Genomic DNA, 21534 nt, shown 5'->3' with positions numbered 1-21534 from the left:
TTGTTACAATGTGCTGGAGATATTCAAAAAGTACAGACACACAAATCACTTCACCAATAAAATCAACAAACAAGAAAATAAAATGACTTTTTGTTTGCATAATCACTGAAACAATAACATTACCAATGATGTTTGGATTTTAAATGACAACTTGATTGACAACAATTGGCATGTTCAAATATCTAATGTAAATGTTCAAATAAAGCTTTGAAAAAGTTACATAAAAAGGTAAACCTCACATTTCAGCCTTTAAATAAAGAAAATGGTTGTCAAAAAATTATAATTGATTAATAAATTATGTATTTTATCTGCTCCATAAATTATTCTAGATAATAATATCTGTGGGGAATTTGATCATGATTTATCGTCAAACTGGTAATGGTTACATCCCTACATTAGAGATTAGCAGACCAGTACCTCCACCTCTTCCAGTCATAGTGGGGGGAGTGGGAAAATGAGAAATTATTGGAGAGTGCTGTAGGTGTAGCATTGTCCTCTGGTTTGATCCAGGTGTTTGTCAGGGCCATAAGGTTTAGTCTTGAATGACTAGTAATAGAAGTAATAAAATATGCTTTGTTTCCAGCAAACTGGCAGTTCCAGAGACCAGTAGGAAAAGAAAGTAGTGTATTAGTAGACAGCAAAGTGTCCTGGTTGTTAGGATTGCACTGCCTACAGTGTGTGATGCCTGGTTTGCGAGTGGTAGTGATAATAGGGATATGGAACACATAGTAATAATTGGTTATAAAAACTGAAAACAGAAGGCAAACAAGTAGTAGAGTCGATGGCTTTAGACTCTTCAGTCTCACACTCTTCAGTCTACACACGAGGATGATTTCACACAAAAAGTACTGTAACTAGTGTTGTCACAGTACCAAAATTTCAGTATTCGGTACCGATACCAGTGAAAATCCACGGTTCTCGGTACCAATTTCGGTACAAAAGCAAAACACAAAAATATGCTAATTACACACTTTTTATCACTAAAAATAAAACCAATGCCATTCTTTATACTTATTTACAATTGTATTTAACGTTTTTATACAAGTAATATAATTATGAAAAACAGTAAACAAGTTTCACCCAAATTTAACTTGTCTTTTAATTACTGAAATTTAAACACATTTAATTTTTTGGTAAATAAAGGACATTTGCTATTAAAATTGAAACATGGAAGAAATATTGTGATTTATTTAATTAAAAAATAAAGGTTTATACATTTTTTTAACAGTAGTAACAGTATCACATACATTTTACTAAATAATAGTAATATTTCTAGCACAATGCCTTTATGTAAAAATGAACTTTTATTTTGCAACCCTCTACGCAGACCTTGGCAATATAATCGCCAGTGGCTAGTAGGGCTGTCACTTTTGTGAAAAAATCATTTTCGATTTTTAAGACATAAGTGTTCATTGAATCGATTGTAAAATCGATTTTCCATGTCTAAAAAAAAAGACGTTTCCTTTTTCAACGTCAAATAACGGACGAACGTAAAGAGAGCGCTGGAAACGCACAAGTCAGCAATATTTCTTATTTATTGGCATGAAGTTTCGTGCAGAATAACAAACAGCAACAGGAGTGCAACATTCTCGGAAAAATATATGTGCAGAGGGGACGGCTGCCATAACAAAAGAAAAACATCACTGCGGGCTTCAACCCGGCTGCATTTAGATTTAGGCAATTCAAAAATCTCCAAGATTATTTTAAATAATGATTCAGTCCATTTCAAACAACTGTTCAAAAAAATGAAACTTATGTCCAACTGTTGAGAAGACGTGCTCTAACAGCACTGATGTCCCAGGGACACTCACGTGCAGCTGCGCAAGGTGGGGGTATTACTGCAAATTGTCCATCACAAAAGCCGGTCGCTGTCAGCTTGCAATGGTCCTTTTCATAACTCAGAATAGATGCACGAATGAGGCGAATTCGCGTCTCCTGCACCGCGAGAGCTCCAGACGCGCGTAAACATGTCTTTACATTGACTTAATCATTCGCATTTGGTGTGAACCATAGACTGTAAAAAATATGGACAAAGCTTCTGTGACGTCACCCATAGACTTTCTGAAGAACGGGTTTGAAGCCGTTTATGGGGGGTATGGGCTGCGCCACCTTGGAAAATCTTTTTCTATCTATTTGTTTTCGTCATTTTAAACAAGCTTACAATAAGCTTGAACATTACACATCGTGTTTTGTAGCTGAAAACCTTTAACAATGCGTGCAAACAAACAAAAGTACAGATTAAAAGCAAAAAAAAAAAAAGTGAACAAAGAAAAAACGTAAAGCAGCCTGCAGCAATTAGGCTATTGTACAGAATGTAGCTTACACTTAACTTTTAAACTGTCAGCAAATCAAGAAATACGGGCATGTAAACATGATTGGGGGAAAGTCTGCTCCTTAGTCTGTTAACAATAAGGCCGGCCGCGGAGAAAACGCGCTCTGACGGCACAGACATTGGTGGGACTCACAAATAACGGTGTGCTAAGCGAATAAGTTTTGTGAAGCGCTTCGTGTTCTCGTTTCACCACTGAATGGGATCCTCATCTGGTGGAATACATGGCTCCAGCAAGAACTGTTCCCACTCGTCTCGGCTGGACTCTCTGTAATCATCGCTGGAGAACTTTCCAACGAGTGGGCATTGCATCTTCATCGTGGCGACTGTATCCGCACCACTCGCATCAAGGAAAATGTTCTGATAATGTTCAAAAAAGTTTTTTTTTCTTACTTCTCTCATGTTTTCATCGAGAAACCTGAGATGTTTGTGCCGAGGGTCTAGGGCAGACGCGAGAAGAGGAGTTTTCACTGCATTCTCCAAGTTAGCAGTGTTTATTCGTTGCTTGAGAGATGCTGCAACAATGTTCTTGGATCACTTTCTGTGATTCTCCACGGCATATTTGAAGTACTAGAAGACCGCAGTTCTTTTAGGGGGCGTTCACATATCGCGTCTTTTGCATGCTCAAGTTCGTTATTTCCAATGTAGGCGCGCGGTATGCGCGCTCATAATGGAAGCGACGCGGTCGCGATGCGCACGCGGTGCGACGCGGTCCCGTTTTTTTTTCAGGCGCGTCCGAACAGCATCGAGTTAAAAACATCTCAACTTTCAGAATGCCGCAAGCGCACCGCAGGTCATGTGACAAGAACTAAACATTCAGCTTCATCCTTTCCCTTAACAACGTTGAAAGCTCAGCCAAGATGAAGGAACAGCTGATCATAGCTGTATATGGATTGCCATTTTGAAATAAATTTAGTAGCAGAGCTACTGAAAGCGATTTTTTTTTGTGCTGCAAATCCATTTATCCTTTGCTGAAATTTCCGCGTCTTCATGGAGAGAACGCGTCGCCTCAGGAGCGCTTCTGCCCGAGCGCTTTGGAAAGAAGGAGAAAGCGGCGCGCATAACCTTTTCCAAGCCTTATTAGGCGCGATATGTGAATGGCCCCTTAATCATTCATTAATAATTTTTTGCTTGCATACACCTTCGTGACCAAATTAGGTTTTATTGTGAACTTTTTTTTTTTTTTTTTTTTTTTTGCGAAATTCGAACATCATTTTTATTTATCGAATAATTAGAGCAGAACGAATGTTCGACTATCCGTGCACATCCCTAGTGTGAACGCAGCATAAGAGGTCGCTTTCGACGTCACTGGGTCTTATAGACGCGTAAAATTGCTGGTATTTTCTGTCTAGATTTCGCAAGGCATACTGCACTTTCGGAATTCTTTATTTTCTTTTTCTGCTTGTTTGTGAGTTTTGTTACATCTATATTTTTTAATTGTTTAATTATTTTAAAATTAATAGTGTACATATTTGGTTAAAATTGATTCCTTATTTTCATTTTCAAAACTTTTTTTGGTTTGTCCGATCGATTGTGCAATCGATTTTCGAACTAAAAGTGACAGGTTTACATTCTCGCCTGAAAACCTCTTAAAACTGCATTTCATGATACAGAAACAGTAGTATTATATGTCAACTGTATTAAAATTTTCTGTAACAAAATTTCAAACTCGACAGGTGAGTTGTTTTGATTCGTATCTTTACAGAAAACGTATGCTATTATAACGATCAACAAGATTAGTATTATGGGGCATACACGCCAAACGAGGGGCATCGCGTCTCTAGACCCTCGCAAGGACGCGTCGGATCCATTGTCTGATTGCATCTTTGCATTGACTTTGTATGTAATCTACTTGCGCAAATTGTTAAACTCGCGTTAAATCCATGATTTATCTTTCCATCTGATTGATGGCCGTCAGCAGTTGGGTAGAAGACAACAAATCCCATCATTTCACGCTCCTCCTTAGCGTCATCAAACCACGCGATAGTTATTGTTTTGGTTGTGCGCCCTCTAGTGGCAGGTCCTACAACCTGTACCTTTAAAAGAAGGAAGCAAACTGATTGCATATGCTGTCAGAGAGCATTTCACTGGGAATCTGACTTGGGGGGTTTGTCAGTCTCTCAACAGTAGCAAAAAGAGTGTGAGTGTTGTTTAAGTTACTGTTTATAAGGTTTGAGAAGAAACTCTGTCTAGCTGTGATTAGTTCCAGATTGAAAGCATGAAGGCTGTCTTTGTGCTATAGTGAACTGCAAGTTTCAACTTATGCCACATCTGTTCAGCTTTTCTGCATTGTCTTTTTAAACTCTGTACTGCTGTTGATTTTCTCCAAGCTGATTTCTGTCTGCCAGTCTTCTTACTGACTATTACAGGAGCAATATCATCAATTCTTAACTTTTGAGTTAAAAGAATCAAGGAAAAGATCAACAGAGTCTGCAGAAATCCTTGGTGTTAAAGATATATCCTCCATAAATGGCACACTAGTGTTCTCGTTAATGCATCTCTTAATGACAGAGACAAATCTAGATACAGTGGTAGCAGAGATCAATATATCAAAGAAAATACAGAAGTGATCAGATAGTGCTACATCCATGCACATGCTGAATCAGGTCAAAAGTGTTTAAAACTGTTACAATTTCTTTTGTAGTTTTGGTTTCTGCATTATCTATGTGAATATTAAAAATCCCCTGCAATAGCAAAACAGGCAAACTTTGAGGAAATCATGGATAACATTTCTGTGACCTCTTCAACAAAGGCTGGAGAGTATTTTGGAGGCCTGTAAATAATAATAAACAGAATGTATGGAGCACGTTTCAACACAATCCCTAGGTATTCAAAAGACAAGTACTGACCAAGTGACACTTGCTTGCATTGATAGACATCTTTAAACAGAACAGCTACACCTCCAACCATATAAAAAAGTTAAACAGTTGTTACTGGCTTTGATAATGAACAAGAATTTATATCTGCTACTAACTAAAGCTACTACTGTCACCTCAACTCAAATTACTGTCAAATAAGTGACACAATTTTTTATAATAATATTGTAGCCTACACTGTGCTGAAGATACGTGTCATCAAAGTCAGGCAACACAAACAGGTTTAATGATCTTAAATCACTCATTAGATTAGAAAATGCAAAAACTAAACATTTAATTTCTCTATTTAAGATATTTATTTTGTTAAGGAAAAATGACTGGAAAAGTGTGAAGAATTCAAAATCGTGCGTGTTTGTGATGTTCTGACCATAAAGAGTGGTTTAAAACCACATTTAATGGTCTGGTTTCTACAACTTGCAAATAGGAGCAAAAATATGCCGTTAAACTTACATATAAACAATAAAACCTAAAAAACCATTTTGAAATTTACCGTGATGCGTAATTATCGATATCGACTGGTATGAAAAAAATTTATCATGATAATTTTTTGACCACATCGCCCAGCCCATTCATTTAACCAATGTTTAAATTAATACCTGCTTTAAAATGAATGATGTTCTTGAAATCATTTTTGAAACATTTGCAGTCAAATAATAAAACAAATAGAACACTATAACAAAATTATAAATGGTGAAAAACTGTACATACAAAGCATAAATTTTTATTCCGATTTCGTGAGCACTTTGTCATTTGAAATGCATATGTTCACGTTCATCCAGTGTTTGTCATGTTCATCTGATGTTTGTTACTGTAATGAATTTACCCAGGGGAAATTCCAGACATAAAACAAATAACTGCGTACATGCTTAGGACGTTTGCATCGTAAGAATGTACAGTGAGACTTCAGATATCAGATATTCAGACTATCAGATATAAAAACGATTACTTGTTAAGTGGTTTTCTTATTAAAATAATACAATTTCCTTTTATTTCAAAAGAATGTATGAAATACAAGGGAATACCAGTATGGCGGCACGGTGGCTTCATTTCTATGATATAGTGAGAAATTCAGTTCTCTATTATAGATCAGTGGGTGTGACCCACATGCAAAATTAAAACAGGAAATGATGTTATAGAGAGCTGATCCCTGCAGAATGTCAATTAGTCTCTTAAAATATCAGATAATTAGAATTTTTTTATGACACCACAAAGTTAGTTCGTATAATGTCATTTGGTGTGACTCTCCAAAAACGTAATGATATTGATGATGATGACTGTGTAACGCTATGAAACAACTTTTGTAGTCACGGGAAGAAGGAGGTGGGAACCGGCGAACATTCAAATCAAATAAAACTAAACACAAAACAGCGTGGTCCAACCCTCACGGACTACTGCCACGCACAAACAAAACCAAAACACAAAATAAAGCCCAGGCCTGGTCCTCTCTTGTCCTTCACTGTCATAGCTCCTCTTTTTTTTTTTTTTATACTTCCGGATCTCCTTTGTGGGACTCAAGACCGGTGAGTGTAACAGGTGTCGCTCATTTCCAATCACTCCACCGGCCTCGCTCCATTCCCATGGCTCTCGGCCCCATCCCACTTGTCACAGACTGTAAAAATTGAAATACAAATACGCACATTCATGTTATCATCATGTAAGAAAAATATACTATTATTTTTTTGTGTCATGGTTACATGCCATAGGATGTTATAGAGTCATTACATTTGAAAAAGTTTGTTAAAACCATACGAAATCAATAAAAAAATAGCCTACAACTTGGCACATATGTTGATGCATTTCAACTAACCAGCCTTTATCTCTACCCATATCGTCTCTCAGCAGCAGTAACGATGCAGACCTGAGTAACGCACACTGTTGAGCGAGAGAGACCGCGTGCCTTGCGAGCGAGATGGGGTTCGGCCGGGACCTGCGCAACTCCCACGAGGGTCTGATGAAGTTGCAGGACTGGGAGCTGAAGCTGCTGGAGACAGTGAAGCGCTTCATGACCCTGCGGGTGAAGAGCGATAAGGAATATGCATCGCTCCTGCTCAACATCAGCCAGCAAGTGGACAAGCATGACAGCTCCTCTCAGATCCAATACGTCAGTACTGTCTCCAAGGTAACGGCCCTCAGCTGCATTATGGGTTGACATGTCGAGCTGATGCTTTTGATTTTTAGATACTCAGAGCTAGTCACTCTGCAACCTGTTTTTGTCTCGTCTTTTTATCTCTTTGTTTCTCACACTACCTTAACCACATTTCTTATTCTATCTCTGTGTATGTTGGTATGTGGTTTTTGTTATCAGTCATGGACTCACATGGTGCAGCAGACAGAGCAGTTGAGCAAGATCATGAAGTGTCACGCTGAGGAGCTCAACTCAGGGCCTCTCCACCGCCTCACAATGATGATCAAAGACAAGCAGCAGGTGAAGAAGAGTTACCAAAGCCTCCACCAGCAGATCGAGTCTGAGATGCACAGGGTAAGCTTTTATAAAGATTCAGAGAACACCAGTGGCCCTGTTTACACCTGGTATTAAGATGTGTTTTCATTAATCCGATCACAAGTGAACGACATTAAATACTGGTGTATCATTTTGAGCTTGTCCACTATCTTCTCCTCCAGAGGTAATCGAAAACTAATTCGAGTGGGTTGATTTTGTAGAGTAGGGTTTCTCATGTGGTCTCATGTATTTGAACAACCACAAAAGACAGTATGGGATGTGTTTTGTAAAAGCAAACCAAACCCCCAAACAATCGATTACAAATTTGCTATGTTGTACAAAAACACACAGATTACAATTGAAATCGCTATTACAATTTGTGTCCTTTCAATTCACATCCTTTCCCGCTCACTCATGAGCAGCATACTGACATAATTTGTATTCATGCATTGCAGTCGATGCTTTGTGAAAGTGATGCAAAGTGTGAAGAAGTCTGAACACATGTGGTCACATTTAAAACTCATGTTAAGGTCAGTGTAAATGATAATTCATCTCGACTACTTGTGATTGGATAACTGAAAATGCATCTCAGTATTTGGTGCATGGGCGTAACCAGGGTTTGAAAACGAGTGAGTACTGGGGAGGGGTTAAGAATCGTGCTAAAATAACTCCTACAAATACAGCTCAATATATATACAAAACACTCAAGTCAGAGACAGACCTGTAGATGTTTGTGAAAGATGTTTTCTCTGTTTTGGACGGATGAACATTGTTAAATTATACCAAATTTATTGCATTGAAAATTTGTTAATTCTGTATGTTAGGGGTGGATAAATGTATCTTGTTTATTATTCATGCAAAATACATATTACTGTTATAGTTTTCATTCGTAACCATTGCTATATAGATGATATATGGATGTTTTTAGCTTGACTTTGTGAAAATTTTAACTACTTTAATGAACAAAATGGCGTAGACTTCTTCATGGCTAGTGTTTGCATATTTTACTTCATTCTGTAACTTGTTCTACAGATCTGTGTACTAGTGTTAAATGCTACTGTTTTTGATAGTGTTGATAACGTTTCTGACGGATAATTTCATGATGCTTTTTTGCGTTTTCCTTACTGAATGTGGTACCCTGTCAGCAATAACCTGTCCGTGGGTCTTGTTGATTGCTGTCAGGTGGCGTTGCAGTGTTGCCAGATTAAAAACAAAAACAAAAAACTGAAATTTGTTAAAATACTTTATAAGTAAGATAAAATAAAGATATCACTAACCATAAATTGGAACGTCCCACTTTATGAACTTTTTAAAATGTCAATTTAAGTGGAAAAGACAAGTCCAAAGATACTTATAATAAGTGGATCTGGCAACAGATGAGTTTTAAACCGCAAATTAGACATTCATAGAACAAATTTAATTTTTGGTCGCCTCGGTGACCTTATAGCTTATCTACGTCCATTATTGGGTGTAAACAGGACAAGTGTGATGGATCAGTTTTGACTTGGCTTCTGTCCCTCACAGGTAACCAAAAGCGATCTTGAGAAGTTAAAATGCACCTACAGGCAGTTAACTAAGGATGCTGTTTTAGCAAGAGACAAATACAAGGAAGCTGTTGTAAAAGGTGAGCTGTGTTTTCATTCTCTGATCATTCTTTCAAATTGTTATGATGCCTGATTCAAAAATAAAATGACTGTTATGAACCAATTCTTTTTGAAGAGTCAAATAGATGCAAATGTTTTAGGCTTAGAAGTTTAAAACCGGGGTCTATGCCAGTACCCTCTTTTGGCTCTGCCCACTTTAGGGCACATGCATGTGACACGAAGTAAATGTGCAAGACTGTCCAAGTTCTGCTTAATGGCAAAGCTCAGTGTCCTTAATGCACACTTAAAACCGATCGGAGCAGTATTTGAAACTAAATGCATCCAATCATTCATTCATTTGCATGGGATTGAAAGTTAGAACCTAATAAAGCTTCTGTAAGCACTTTACTTGCAATTTTACACCAGTGTGCTGTAAATGTGCACCATCGGCTAATCACAAGTTCTACACACACTTGTGGTCCTCATACCCACTTAAACATTTAGGATCAAATGTGCTCAAGTGTTTGTATTGGGACAGGCTCTCAGACTCTCTTACTCAGTGAATCACTCGCAGCCATTACTGAATTCACAAATGACTCTCTAACTGAACCATGAGATATTTATTGGGTTTTTCTGGTCCAAAACAAACAGAGAACCATTACAGTAATCTGCACTGTAGGATTGTCAGTTTAATTTTGGTCGCCATTTAATTCTTGTCAGTCCATACCTGTATGACTTTCTTCTGCAGAACACGAAATATATTTTAAAGAAGGTCTTAGTGATTTTGTGTGTGTGTGTGTGTGTGTGTGTGTGTGTGTGTGTGTGTGAAATGAAGGTCAGTGGGGTTCAGTGTTGCTTTGGACCCCATTAGCTTTCATTGTATGGACAAAAGCATTGGAAAAATTCTACAAAATATCATATTTTGTGTTGTGCAGCTTTTGGGTGAATCATCCCTTACATCAGCCATCTGTGTTGAGCAGCTCTGCAACCGTAAAAGTAAATGCTTTTTTTGTGGAGTACTGTCTTTTTTGACTCCAGCCAATATATTAAAATAACTGTAAAATAATTATAAATCATTCACATAAATGCTAGAATTCCAGAAGATTCACTAACTGAATGTTATTCAGGGCTTACACTTTTACACACATTATGCTTTTAAATTTTTTTATTTCACTAAATAGTAATTACTATCAATAAAATATAGCTTTTTAGGATTTTATTTATTTTATATTTATTTATTTACTCCCTCATATCTCTAGGTTTTTCAAGACAGTAGGATTGGTTCCTAAGTAAAAGTGATAGTTGTTGAGGGAAAAAATGAAATAAGAAATATAATGTCAGTTAACATCTTGATTTTGGTTTTAGCTTATTTTAATGCTGCTTTTTTTTTCTTATTTTAAATAATTTATTTTGTCAAATCGGAAGTGCGAAGTCCTAGTGCTCCCTCTGGTTCAGGGGTTCAAAAAAAAAAACAATATTGGTTGACCACGGTTTACAACTACTAGTGTAACAAAGCTGCATTTCTCAAAGGCTGCTACAAGTTCACTGCTATAACCCCTCATCTAACCGGCTCAACCCCTTCTGTCTCCCTGTCAGGCAAAGAGACTGAGAAAGCCCGTGAGCGTTATGACAAAGCTACCATGAAGTTACATAACCTGCACAACCAGTATGTGCTAGCAGTGAAAAGTGCACAGCTACATCAGGAGCACTATCATGAGACTGCACTGCCTCTGCTGCTGGACTCCCTGCAGAAGATGCAGGAGGAGATGATCAATGCACTGTGAGTGGACCAGATTACACTTCTGGGTTTTTCCCACTATTAAGCATTCCTGTAGCTCAAATATAATGTAAGTTGCTTTACATAAAAGCTTCTGCCAAAAGGTTAAATGTATGTATACATTTTGATGTCTAGAGCACATGCCACATGTCTGTTACAATAGATAATCATTTCAACCTGTCCATCAAAAACAAAGGAATCTTAAGTACCAGAAGACGGTTCAAAAGTAAAAATAAGATAAACCTACATTGTTACTGAATTGTGACATTGTCTAAATGGTCATATTGAGGTACAACTAATTTTCTAAGTGTAGGAAGGAACTTAAATTTTGTCATGTCTTTCTAGAACTGAAGAAAATGTTGTCTAGTTAAGGTTTGTGAAACTTAAATAGGTATAATTACTGATCCATTGTTCATATTATGGCAATGTGTAGTTTAAGTTAGTTATTTTTGTAATAAATTTAGACAAAACACACAGTTATAATGTTAAAAATAGTCTAGAATTTCCCCTTCAGGGTCCCAATAAATGTAAACACTAGGGATGCAAGATATATCCTCCACCATATCGGCATCTCCCGATAAATGCTAATTTATTTCTGTAACCGGTATCGGTCTGATAAGAATATTTGGCCGATATCTTAAAGCAGATAAATAATGCATTATATCCTTCAAAAACACTTGACCTGAGACAACTTGTTTGCATTATTTATTTATTTATTTGTAAGACTTTTTTATGATGAAATTTGATAATGGGAGAGTTCAACAATTTTTTAAATGTAAATGTAAATGTAAAATTTGGATATAGATTTATCGGCCAACATATCAGTTATCGGCTTTCAAAAAAAAAAATAAAAAAAAAAAAAAATAAAAGATCGGTTATCGGTATCGGCCAAAATCTTCATATAAGTGCATCCCAGTGCAACCCTAATATAACTACCACCGTTCCAAATTTTTGGGTTTGGTTAGACTTTTGAATGAATCTTTTATGTTCAAGAAGTATATAAAAAATACATTATTAAATAAACATTATTATTACAAATTAAAACAACTGTTTTCTACTTGAATAAATCGTAAAATGTGATTTATTCATGTGATGGTGAAGCTGAATTTTCAGTAGCCTTTAATCCAGTTCTTAGTGTTACATGTTTAGACCATTCAGTTTAATATGTTGATTTGGATGGTCAAGCATTTGGATTTGGATGCTCAAGCAATATAACAATGAGTCATGAGGGTCAATCGGGATGCCATATATCGGTTTATATGATTCGAAAATCATAAAAGTTTAGATTTTTTTAAATGTAAGAACCTTTTCAGCATTGACATGAGGATGCAGCTTCCTCTTGAACTGTGGAGGGCAGTGTAGTCCTCACATTGTACTGTGTCCGGGTGTTGTGAACTGTTTGGATCGCCACGTGTATTTAAATCTTTTCTTGTAGACCTTGCACAACCAGCGCAGCTGCACTAAAGACCTTACAGCGTGATGTAGCCCCAGTCCAAAGTCTCATAGCTGTCAGAGGATTAGCAGACAACAAAAGTCTATTTGGGGTTTTTTCTTTTCTTAAGATGTTTTTTAATCACAGAGTTTGCTGTAATCTGATGGGGAGATTAATCCACACAAAGGAAACATTTGCTAAGAGCCTCCTGGGATTAATTTATGTATGACCATTCAGAGTGGGTCAAACAACCATGCAGACATCTCGTCAGTGCTGGAAATAAAGTCAGGGGAAAGTTATATATTCAAAACCACTGATCAGAAAATTTATCAATCATAGATTTTTAGTTTTACTAATCAATAAAGTAATAGGTTTGTTCCGAACTCTTCCCTTAAGTATAAACTCAATAAGCACCACAAATGTTAACTCCTGTCGATGACATGGTACATTGATAAATGGATTCAAACAATGATTTTCACTTTCATCTTTTTTCTTTCTTTTTTTTTTTACTCTAGTAAGGGGATTCTTGAGGAGTACAGTGAAATCACCAGCCTGTTAACAGATGAAATAGTGAAGGTCCACAAAGAAATACATACTTCCATTGACCAAATCGATCCGCTGTCAGAGTATGACAACTTCATCGAAATTTATAAGTAAGACACTTGTGGAAAAAAATGCTTATCGATTATAATGCGCATGTGTAAATAAGAAAAAAATTATGTTTTTTTATTTTTTTAAATAATAATGTAAATGGACAGTATATTTTTTATTAAAAAAAAAAATTATTATCTCTGAGATCTTTTCCATTTCTGTTCATACAGATTGCCAGAAGCCAAAGAACCAAATGTAGAATTTGACGCAACGCTATTAGAAGAAACGGAGAATCTTCAAGCAAATGAGATTCTGTGGAATAATTTGACAGCGGACAATTTGCAAGCAATGTGAGTTGCTCGTTTCTCAGTCACCATCACATCTTAGCTGTATATATGGAAGATTTGCATAAATGCTTCAGTCCTTATGTTTGGTGATATTAACGTTAGTTGAACAGTAGTGAGTTTTAGTCTTTTTTCCGCAGTCTCGATATTCAGTAAGCACAGCTATTTTAATGCCACCAGTTGTAAGTGGTAGAATTGATTGGGCAGATAAAGTACTGAAGATGTGTGTTTGACTGATCTCAGGCTGAAGACCACCTCAGAGGATCTGGTTCAAACCCAGCAGAGTCTCCACAGCAAAGAGGACCTCATGCTGGACCTGGAGAACAAAATAGAGGAATCTACCAAAGCATATGAGAAGAAATCAGAGTAAGAGAATGAACCTCCTTTAGCCTCTACACAGTATGCCTATAAATACCTCAGCACAGATAAAAAGGGCTCAGGCTGATGGAGCTCAGTGAACTGTGCTGTTGTGCTGGATAGATGATGAGGATTTGTCCATCTTTAGCACATTATTTAAGGTCTGCTGGGTATTAATCCAGTACAAGAGATGCTGATACAATCACCTGTGCAAATGAGTGTTAGTGCTGCTCAGCTCTACACCTGAACTTCCCCATGCCAGTTTAGCCAACTGAACTCAGTGCTGATTTATGCAATCATTTTTAAATTTTCCCGCCCTTTGTGGACTTTATCATACATAAGTAAGATACATATCTTATGTATGTGCTTTTTTATCCACATTTGTACTGATGTTTCTTGGTTGTGGATGAAATTTCATATTTGTTAAGGTTCTAGGATGGTTTTCTCTCCTTTTAGAAATCAGAATCAAATGGTTTGGCTTGTTTCACCCCATGTATTATATTGTATTATATTATATTAATCCGCAAGTTCTGGCTGTGCAAAGCAAATTGAACTCGGGTTGAAAATTGAAATTCATGACATTGTGTTGTAATTATGTGTGCAGTGTGAAACAGGCCTTTTCAAATTAAATGTTAAATGGGTCATATGATGCGATTTTAAAGTTTTTCCTTTCTCTTTGGAGTGTTACAAGCTCTTGGTGCATAAAGAAGATCTGTAAAGTTGCAAAGACTAAAGTCTCAAATCCAAAGAGATATTCTTTATAAAATTTAACACTCGTCCACACCTCGCTAAAACGACTCTTTCTAACACGGCCCCACATATCTATGTCATTATGTGGGAAGATTTGGATAACGTCGCCCAGATGTTCACGCAAAGATATAAGGTTTACCTTTTATCCTCATTGTAGTATTGTTGTTGCCGCCACCACCATGTCGTATAGACACTGTGTGTTTCCCTGTGAAAGCAAAACTACTTTGTTTGGCCTTTACAAAAGAGGACGATATCTGCTTCATCATGCCTGGAGCTGATCTGTGCTGGTCACTGAGAAAATACAACAACTTTGCACTGTGGATCACCAGATCGGCCTTCACCTTGGGTGAAGTGGAGTCCAGCCCGGGGTCGTCACATGTGGCTGCTGCAAACCCAACGGACGCTCCTTCATCGAAGAATCCGCCCACCTCCGCTCACTCAAGGCTGCGGTGTGTGACGAAACTACTTTCTTTGGCCTTCCAAAAGAGGACATGACTAGAAATCTTGTTTATATCACGTTTATTATGGGTTTTATGTTTATGTCTCGTCACTCTGGCCTCGTCACTCAAATGTTAAGGACGTAACATTTCCGTCACACACTTGAGGTATTTGGCCAATCACAACGCACTGGATATCTGGCCAATCACAGCACACCTCACTTTTCAGACCGATGAGCCTTGTAAAAACTTTCGCGTTTCAGAAGGCGGGGCATGGAAAAGAAACAATAATGTACAGTATGTGGAAAATGTTTTTTTTTACCTTAAATCACATAAACACCTTTTCTTACACCAAATACACCAAATAATGTTCTTTGTAGCAGCATAATATGACCCCTTTAAAATGGATAAAAATTAACTAATAAGTTGCATGCATTTTTTTAAAGACATTTTGCTATATTTTTGTTGCATTTCAGTTTAGAGTAGAATTGATTACAGAAATAACCTTGACAGTGCTTCTGCCTCTGACATAACATTAAAAAAAATCCTTAAAAAGGAATTAACAGGAAGCATTCGTTGTGGATTGAACTCTCTCTCTTTTCAGCGTGGTGATGTTACTCAGTCAGAAGCAGGCTCTGGAGGAGTTGAGACAGACGGTCCAGCAGCTGCGCTGTTCAGAGGCCAATAAAATGGCACAGAGAGAACTACTAGAACAGAAGATGCAAGAGAATGAGGGCAAAGAACCACCTCCTGTCGTCAACTACGAAGAGGATGCCCGCTCTGTCAACTCAATGGTAAGGCACTTGGAGCTGCGTCCCAATTCACAAACTATCTTTTTTTAAACAGTACAGAGATTATAATTTTTGTGGCCCAAATCATAGCACATTGAAAAAAGTATGCCAAAAGTGACCAGATGGTGGACTATTTCCGGTGGGTTTTTGACTTGTAATTTCATTAGTTACATTAGTTGCGATATAATGACTGGTAAGCTTTTTGCTTCAGGCTTTCATAAATTGCTCAGGACAAAATTGGCCATGGCAAACATTAGCAATATCGGTATCATAACCGATATCAATGAAAATAACAGAATATCTATTCCCTAAACGAATGTTGCCAACTCATGAGATTATTATTTTGATATTTTTTTAAACACAAGGACAATACAGGTATCTGTAATCAGTACCAGTAAGTACAAAAAATTTAAGTACATCCCTAGCAAAAGTTGTTGGGGAAATGTCCCTGTATTTGAGTATCTTAACAGAGATTAGGCAAACCACAGCTCAGCTGCAGGTGTACAGCTAGCCGATAAATGATACTGCTAGCATAGATGTTCTCACACTTACTGAAACCAAGCACCCCTTTTGTTGTCCCAAACTGTTCACGGAGTCCCACTCTCAACATCACCAGGGCAAAATATCAGATAGGACGTATTCCTATCTGAAAGAAAGAAAGAAAAAGTAGCTTGCTGAAGATGAAGTCATTTTTGTAATGGATAATAAAACATTTTTTTCCTAATTAAAATATCAAATTCTTTAACTTATTAAACTGCATCCCAGCACAATATTAATATATATCCTATGACTTCATTCCATGATATATGTGCAGTTTTTGTGAAATATGAAGGTTATTGTGATTTGACATGATGCTTGTGTTGAAGTTGACTGAAGAGGGCAGTATGTTCTCAGTTTCTTTTTTTTACTGCTTTTTTTTTGTAAATAATAATAATATTATAATAATATACTTGAATACTAAATGTATGATTTTTCTCTTATAAAACAGTCCTTTGGCTGTGCCATATTGCTATGGTTTTGCTATGGTACAATATCCCAAAATATTGCATTGCTATGGTATATGTGTAAAAGATATGGCATTATCATTGTACCTTATCTAGAAAAACGTTTTGGATTTCTGCTATAATAATTTGATTTACTGTTTTATTAATTTTAGTTTTCTCCTCTTTGTGCTTAATGAATGTGCCACAAAACTTTGTGATTGAAGCATATATTATATTTCAGGATAAAAGCAAAGACAAGGTATCAAAGTTTGAAACCCTCAGACACTCCATCGCTGGAATCATCCGCACACCAAAGTCTGTACTGGGCACTTCATCAGTAAGTTTCAGACTCGAGTCTCTTGCTTTTTCCATCAACACCTCCTTATTTCTGCCTTGACCTCATGGTGTTTGTTCCTCTCCAGTTTTTTGATGTGATACCCACTAGTGAAAAACCATTGGGCGAGCAAGAGTGGTATCACGGCGCCATTCCCAGGACAGAGGCCCAGGAGCTGCTGAAGCAGCAGGGAGACTTCCTGGTGCGCGAGAGCCACGGCAAACCTGGAGAATATGTGCTGTCTGTATTCTCAGATGGACAGCGCAGACATTTCATCATTCAGTTTGCTGATGTGAGTACATGATCAGAAAGGTGTGCACCACACTCACACAAAACAATGTCACTATTCATCCCAACAACAACAAAAAATATATATATATGTCTGCTTTCATTGGCCTCTTTCTGTCTGCAGAACCAGTACAGATTTGAAGGCACTGGCTACCCCACCATCCCACAGCTCATAGAGCACCATTACACAAGTAAACAAGTCATCACCAAGAAATCTGGGGTCGTGCTCCTCAACCCTGTCATAAAGGTGAAACATTGTCTCTCTTTTCATTTTAACAAGCTGTTCTACTCTCAGTACAGTCATTTGATATGTATTCACTTCTAGCGCTATCACTGTATTTCCAATATGCAGCCATAAAATTTCTTATTCACAGAAATTCGGAGGCTACATTGCTCTTTTTTGCTAACATGGGCAGCAACATTGAACATTAAATTGATGTTGCATTTTTCTCAAATCAACCTGTCCTGTGATTGTGATATGTGTGTGTTGATTTCTCAGTTGCTTTGGAAAAAGGTTGTAATGGTTTAGAAAATATCAGTTTGAACTCCTTTCTTGATGGCGGGCCACACTGGCAGGATTCCCCCCAGGAAGTGTTGTGTCTATGTGTGCATCCGTCAGGTGGGATGATTACCCGCCATGCTGTTCCTCTCATGGGTTTTTGATGACAGGTGTTAAAACACCTCATCCGAACAATTTTACTGACATCATAATAGAGGGCTGCAAGAAACACTATCAGACCGCTGTGAATGCTGGGATACGTTCAGACTGTGTAGAAATTACGTTTAATTGACATAAAATTCAAACCATGTGCACTACTGTTCAAAGGTTTTGTTTTAGTAAGTTTTTTTCTTTATTAAAATACATTTTTATTGAGCAATGATGCATGCAAATAAATTAAAAGTGACATTTATAAGTTACAAGAGTGTTCTGTTTAACTCACTATTCAGAGTATCCAGGAAAAAGTCTGTAAAAATCAGGGTTTCCACTGTTTCTGCAGATTTTAGAAAAGGATTTTTCTTATGTGTGTGTGTGTATTTTAATTGTCTGAACCTCTCTGATTCCTCAAACGTAGCCTACAACACTACATTCACTATTTGTGTCAGTAAAAGCAGCTTGGGTCAATGTTCAGCTAAACATAAAGAATAATATTCTTAACGATAAAAAACAAATAACTGTTTAAAAGTAAAAGTGGTTTTGTGGCTTTTAAGGAATATTCTGGAAAATTGACCTACTGCGCCTATAGAAATGAAATTATGTATTATTTGCTAAATGGACTGTGTGAACATACGTCTTTGTGTATTGCTGTTATCATTATAGTGTAATAATTTCTAAATAAAATTGTTAATAAATTAATGTAAATGTAGGGTTTTCACAATAAAAAAAGAGGTTTTTAGAGATCTTCAGAAGATAAGCCAGAATACTTTTGTAGAATGAGGTGATAATTGCATCATTATCAGTCATCAGAGCAGTTGCACAGTGACTGACCCACAGGACGCTCAGCCTCTCTCTTCTGTGTGTGTCTGCACGAGTCATTAGTTCATTAATGAACAAGTGGCAGGAAGATCATTTGCTGTTTTTCTTTGTTCGCTCAGGATAAGAAATGGATTCTCAATCATGAGGACGTCACTCTTGGAGAGCTCCTTGGAAAAGTAAGTCCATATCCATTGTGCTTGTGTTAAGAAATGTTTATAATAATCAATTTTTTTAAAGAAATTAACACTTTTATTCAGCAAGGATGCTTAAAATTGATCAAAAGTATAAACAATGACACGAAGACATTAATAACATTCAAATATAAAAGTTCCTATAAACTCTGTTCTTCTAAACATTATATTCATCAAAGAATCCTAAAAAAAGGTTTCCACAAAAATATTAAATCACACAACAGGTTTCAACCTTGACAATAAGAAGTGTTTCTTCAGCAGTAAATCACCATATTAAAATTATTTCTTAATTTGAAAATGCATTGTCAATACATGTTACATTTTGTATTGAATTGAAATAGAAAACCTCTATTTGTTGTGATATTATTGTTTTGATAAAATAAATGGAGACTTGGTGAGCATAAGAGACTTTTAAAAACAAAACAAAACAAAATCTCACCAACCCCAAACATTTGAACAGTAATGTATAGTTTTAATAAATATCATATTCATTTATCATAGGGCATTATTTGCATGGTCAATTAAAAAAATATTGTGGGGGGACCTTGTGTAAGTACAAAATTTTTATTTTATATTTAAAATAATACAATGCTTTTGGCCAAATGTTTTAGGGAAATTTTGGTGAGGTTTTTAGAGGAACACTGCGAGATAAAACACTGGTGGCCGTGAAAACTTGTAAGGAAGATCTTCCACAAGACCTGAAGATAAAGTTCCTCTCAGAAGCCAGGTGAACCCACTTTCACCGTTGTATGCTTTACGACTTTATCTCATTCCTCAAACATCATCTCATTCAAATATGGATAAATGATGAAATAATGTGGTCATGTCCATATTCATTAATGCTTTCTCCACTTCTAGGATCCTGAAGCAGTATGATCACCCCAACATTGTGAAGTTAATAGGCGTCTGTACCCAACGGCAGCCCATTTACATAGTGATGGAGCTCGTGCCAGGTCAGTAAACTGCATCTTTGCTTCAGCCATTAGCCACAGAAACCCTTCCTTATTACAAGTGTCATAAACTTGTTAGGGATGTTGGTGTCTCTTTTGATTTATTGCATATTTGTAGCTCATTTATTTTGCCTTTTTCAACAGGCGGGGACTTTTTATCATTTTTAAGAAAGAAAAAAGAGGACCTCAAGACAAAGCAACTGGTCAAGTTCGCTTTAGACGCTGCTGCTGGAATGGCATACCTGGAGCTGAAGAACTGTATACACAGGTAAGAAACACTGAAATGGTTCTGATGTAGTAGTGATACAACCTTTCATAGCAAAAATGTGTCCGATTAAAATCAAAAGAAAAGGATTATAAATAATATTAAATAAAATATTTTGTATTATCTTAACAGCCTGTTGTACAACATTTTTGTGGCATTATTTTTCATGAACATTAGCCAGGATTTCCTCCTGTTTCTCTTTACTGTAATCTATCTTGATGTAGTGTTTTATGTTGTCTTGTAGTCTAAATTTAAATGGACCATTTTACCCAATATTTGTGTACATTTTATTGCATTACAGCGAAAAATTACTATAATATAAATAGTGATGTTCTGATGTATCAGCCAATAAAATCGGTTTTGGCCGATAAAATCAGTTATCTGCACTGTCGGCAGCTGATGATCAGGGCTGATTATTTCCTTTCAATCAAAATGCAGCAAAAAATGCATGTCAGACAGCAGTTTGTATGAAGGAAATGTTTCCTGTGTTGAGTTTAGGCCTGTTCATGATTAAGCAATAATAACGCTTTAACACAGCACTGTTAACACAGGTTCTATTTAACCCTATGAACCATTAGTTCAAGCTGATTTTCCCTTCTCAAAACTTTATTTGTAATGCACCTCCAATACAGAAAATAACTCACTGCTCTCGACGGAATAACTTTTAGGTGTTGGCACAGTGGTTAACCAGAAAAAGAAAAATGGCACGTCATGCCAAAAAGGTTGCCGACCCCTGAGCTAGCCTAATATTTATTATCCTTGCAGCGCGTCTGTTATGCAGTGATGCACTATGAAATTTTTGCGGGGTATATTTTACTGTAATATTAATTTAATAATAAAAGTAACTTAATAATAGGCTTAATATGTTTGTGATTTTTTTTCCCGTTATTTTAATTAATAGCCCTACAAATTAGGAAACAGGTGCAGTTAATCACCAGAGTTTCTAAAAGTTTTTTTTTTCTTTTTAGAGAGTTATGCATTGCTGCTGTTTTTCTAACATTTTATAACACAGCTGCAAATTATAGTCCAACTGAGTTGGTAAAGACGCTCAAATAATAACAATTAACAACCTTAACAACAATTGGCTAACAATGCTGTCAATCAAACTCATAAAGAATTATGCAAAAATAAATTTGATTTATTTTAGTTATTTGAGGTGTTATAATAGTTCTCTAATTGTGTTAAAATAGATTAAACAATTATTTAACAAATATTCTATTTGATAATAAACTGGGGGGGGGGGGCTTTCATCAGAGTGGATGGTCCTGTATCAATAATTTGATATTTTAATCATTAATAAAATGTTAAACTGATCAAATCATGATTTTCCACAAAATATTAA

The 21534-nt window shown here is 36.5% G+C and overlaps 1 protein-coding gene across 4 annotated transcripts in view; it reads left to right on the top strand.

Annotated features, from left to right (window-relative positions):
• The window catches only part of LOC132133941 (tyrosine-protein kinase Fer-like), a 35171-nt gene that overhangs the window by 7822 nt on the left and 5815 nt on the right, over window positions 1–21534 (top strand). For 2 of the 4 annotated variants that reach the window (XM_059546860.1, XM_059546868.1), the window contains exons 2-16: window positions 7048–7324; window positions 7511–7684; window positions 9170–9269; window positions 10825–11008; window positions 12953–13090; window positions 13259–13378; window positions 13616–13738; window positions 15521–15710; window positions 16932–17027; window positions 17113–17316; window positions 17437–17559; window positions 18906–18962; window positions 19589–19704; window positions 19836–19930; window positions 20072–20195. In XM_059546860.1, coding sequence (XP_059402843.1) covers window positions 7115–7324; window positions 7511–7684; window positions 9170–9269; window positions 10825–11008; window positions 12953–13090; window positions 13259–13378; window positions 13616–13738; window positions 15521–15710; window positions 16932–17027; window positions 17113–17316; window positions 17437–17559; window positions 18906–18962; window positions 19589–19704; window positions 19836–19930; window positions 20072–20195 — 2054 coding nt within the window. In that variant the 5' untranslated portion in view covers window positions 7048–7114. Of the gene's footprint in view, window positions 1–5135; window positions 5156–7044; window positions 7325–7510; window positions 7685–9169; window positions 9270–10824; window positions 11009–12952; window positions 13091–13258; window positions 13379–13615; window positions 13739–15520; window positions 15711–16931; window positions 17028–17112; window positions 17317–17436; window positions 17560–18905; window positions 18963–19588; window positions 19705–19835; window positions 19931–20071; window positions 20196–21534 lie in introns of those variants that run through there. The other 2 variants (XM_059546874.1, XM_059546853.1) reach the window with 2 other exon arrangements.

This window comes from Carassius carassius, chromosome 4 (assembly GCF_963082965.1).
Source record: "Carassius carassius chromosome 4, fCarCar2.1, whole genome shotgun sequence".
NCBI lineage: Eukaryota > Metazoa > Chordata > Actinopteri > Cypriniformes > Cyprinidae > Carassius > Carassius carassius.
This window is presented reverse-complemented; position numbering and strand designations above follow the sequence as displayed.